Source organism: Chlamydomonas reinhardtii, chromosome 2 (assembly GCF_000002595.2).
Source record: "Chlamydomonas reinhardtii strain CC-503 cw92 mt+ chromosome 2, whole genome shotgun sequence".
Classification (NCBI taxonomy): Eukaryota; Viridiplantae; Chlorophyta; class Chlorophyceae; order Chlamydomonadales; family Chlamydomonadaceae; genus Chlamydomonas; species Chlamydomonas reinhardtii.
The window spans coordinates 5,207,235-5,210,128 of NC_057005.1; the positions used below are offsets into that span (position 1 = coordinate 5,207,235).

Sequence of the window (2,894 nt, forward strand, 5' to 3'; positions counted from 1 at the left end):
CACAGGCGCGGGGCTGGGGCTGACGTTCGGCGGCAGTCCGTTGCAGCTGCCGCCACTGGCGCCGCGGCAGTCCCAGTCGTCGCTGCCCCAGCTGCCGCCGCCGCAGGCGCCAGCAGGCATCTCGCCCTTCGCGATGCCCGCAGCGCAGCAGCAGCAGCAGCCGTACCACTCGGGCGCGCGCAGCCGCGTCGCCGGCGGCAGCCCATTGCTGGGCTGCAGCGGCAGTGTGGAGGCCTGCGGCACGCCCGTCAGCGCCATTGCGAGCATGGCCGCCGCCGGCACCGCCGCGGCGCGGCAGTCGGGCACAGCCCTGCAGCACCTGCAGCAGCCGACGGGTGGCTCGTCACCGCTGGCCTACCGTGGCAGTGGCGCTGGCGGCGGTGGGGGCGGAGGCGGAGTTCTGGGCTCGGCAGGCGCCGGCGCCGCCGGCACCGCAGCCGCCGCGGGCGTGGCTCTGGGTGCGGCTATTGGCATGGGCTTGCAACCCGTGGACGAGGGCGGGCCAGGTGACGAGGCCGAGGCGGCGGTGGGAAGCTACTCTCGGGCCGTGGCGGCTCGCGGCGGCGGCGGCGGCGGCGGCGGCGGCTTCCTGGATGTTTGGCCTGAGCCGCCGCTGCCGCCGCTGCCGCCGCTGGCGACCGCCGCCCGCGCGCCGTCGGGGCCGCCGTCCGCCAATGTGGGCGCGGCCGTGGTCGACGCGGCAGCGGGCATGCGTCGCAGCAACACTGGAGGAGCGGGCGGCGGCGGCGGAGGAGGCGCCACGTACAGCACTGACCTTGTGGGCGGGAGCCCGGTGTTTGCGGGCAGTCCCACGGGCGGCAGCCCCCGCTCGCTGCGGGGCAGCTATGCAGGTATGGGCGCCGGGGCCGGGGCCGGCGCCGGGGCGGGCGCTGGCCTCGTCGGCACCTCAAGCGGCCTACACAGCGCCCACAGCGGTCGTCTGGAGCAAGCGGCAGGAGCTCCCGGGGGCGCGGGGGGTGCGGGAGGAGGCGGAGGTGGAGGCAACCTGCTCGCGAGCATCCTCAGCGCCTTTGGCGGTGGTGGTGGTGGCGGTGGAGGTGGTGGTGGTGGCGGGACAGGAGGTAGCCCGGTGGCCAGCCGGCGCGGCAGCGGCCGCCTGCAGCGGCAGGGATCCAACCCCACCTCGGCGACGGGCGGCGGTGCGGTCGCTGCCGGCGGCGTGATCGGCTCGGACACGTCCGAGGACTACTGCGGCATTTGCTTCGAGCGGCCCGTGCTCATATTCATCAAGCCCTGCCACCACTACCTTTGCGGTGAGTGTAGGGAAGGCGCCAAGGCTGCACGAGAGGCGGGGGCGGCTTACACTAGCCTGTGTGATGCTGGAGACGCTGGCCCGGCTGGGCTGTGGGCTGTAGGTGCTGCGCTGCGCGGGTCTGCCGGCCAGGCACGGGGCACGGGCGCGGGGTGGCACGCGGTGGCACCGGCGCTTTCACGCACCACGGTGCATGGTACAGCAACGACCCCGCTGGCCGGGTCGGCTGCCTTCCTCCGTGTGCCGCCCGCTTGCTTGCATGTCCCTCACTTGCCCCACGCCGCGCGTGTGAACCCTGCCGCGCCCTGCCCTGCCCTGCCTGCAGCCGAGTGCTCACGCGAGGTGACGCGCATGGTGGAGACCCAGGCGCCGCAGTGCCCCTACTGCCGCGGCACCGTGCGGGGCTTCGGCTGCTGAGCACCGCGGGCGCTGGCGTCCAGCGAGCGAGGAGCTGTGCCAGTAGCCGCGGGAGCTGGCGCTGAGCGAGGAGCGGTGCAAGGTGGCGACTGGGGCAGCGACGCTGACGGGTACCGCACCGTGCCCTGTCAGGTCATCAGGTGACGTGCAACAACACCGAGCTAGAGCTAGTAGAAAAAATAGGTCATGGGCTCATGGGAATTTTGCAAGGAACGCATCGTGCAGCAGCAGGATGGTGCTTTGGTATCATTATTTGCATTGCCATGTCCAATGCCGGTGCGCCTGAAGGCGGCTAGGGGTGCTGAGCACGCGTTCAGGAGTGCAGCAGGGCGCTGGCGTGCTGCAGCGGCGCACGTACACGTGTGCCCGGTGCAGTGCGGTGCAACTGGGTGCAGCAGGGGAGCGCTGCGTGCGTGCGCCTGCGGGCTCAGCCTGACTAGGGCCTAGTCATTAGTCATTAGTCGAGAGCTTGGCAGCGGCTGGGCAAGTAGGTGGCAGGTGGGTCAGTGCGGTGAGCTCAGTGCGCGCCGGGAAATGCGGGAAGGCAGGCCATGCTGTGGGCGGTGCTGCACAGGCTGCGAAAGCCGTTGCAGGTGGCCGGTGTGCATACATGTTGGGTCTGAGGAGGCAGAGGCTGCGTCCGTGGGCGGAACATGTCGCGGACATGACGTCGGGACACAGACTGGCACGTCGGAGGTTGGCATGTCATTTACATGGTACAGTCAGATGAGGGACCATACTACCGGTGTTCGGCCTGCTCTGGTTGGCTGCCGAACTTTCCAGTGTTACATGTCCGCGGCCTTTTCATCTTCGCCTGGTCTCGGGTTAAACGGGATCCTCAGGGCCCCCCATCGTTCTAGCGCCTCGCCCCACCCGCACGGAGCGGCCACCATCCAGCGATGGCCGGCCTTCGCTATGCATTACGACAGCGGGCAGGCTGCGGCGGTGCTCAACTCCTGCCTCGGTGACCACGCACTGCGCAAGGTGGGGCTGGAAGTCTGTTGGTGGTAGTGAAACTGACCAACGAGTCCGACTGCGCGAGTTTCCATGCATTGCGTCGTGTTACAATTTGTGAGGGCGGCTCCGCCGCCGGAGAGGGTACCTGCAAGCAGAGAACTGAGGTCTTCGTGCGGGGTTGGGAGGGCGAGCCCGAACCGCCGTGTAGCCACGCAAAGATAGAGCGTAGCCAGGGACGACGGCGTCA

At 70.0% G+C, this 2,894-nt stretch overlaps 1 protein-coding gene across 1 annotated transcript in view; it reads left to right on the forward strand.

The window, feature by feature from the left end:
• CHLRE_02g105800v5 (uncharacterized protein) overlaps window positions 1-2,527 on the forward strand; it is an 8,612-nt gene extending 6,085 nt beyond the window's left edge. The window contains exons 10-11 of the mRNA XM_043059800.1: window positions 1-1,274; window positions 1,599-2,527. The exon at window positions 1-1,274 is cut by the window's left edge and continues 1,124 nt beyond it. Coding sequence (XP_042927434.1) covers window positions 1-1,274; window positions 1,599-1,690 — 1,366 coding nt within the window. The 3' untranslated portion in view covers window positions 1,691-2,527. The remainder of the gene's footprint in view (window positions 1,275-1,598) is intronic.
• Window positions 2,528-2,894: the final 367 nt, after the last annotated feature.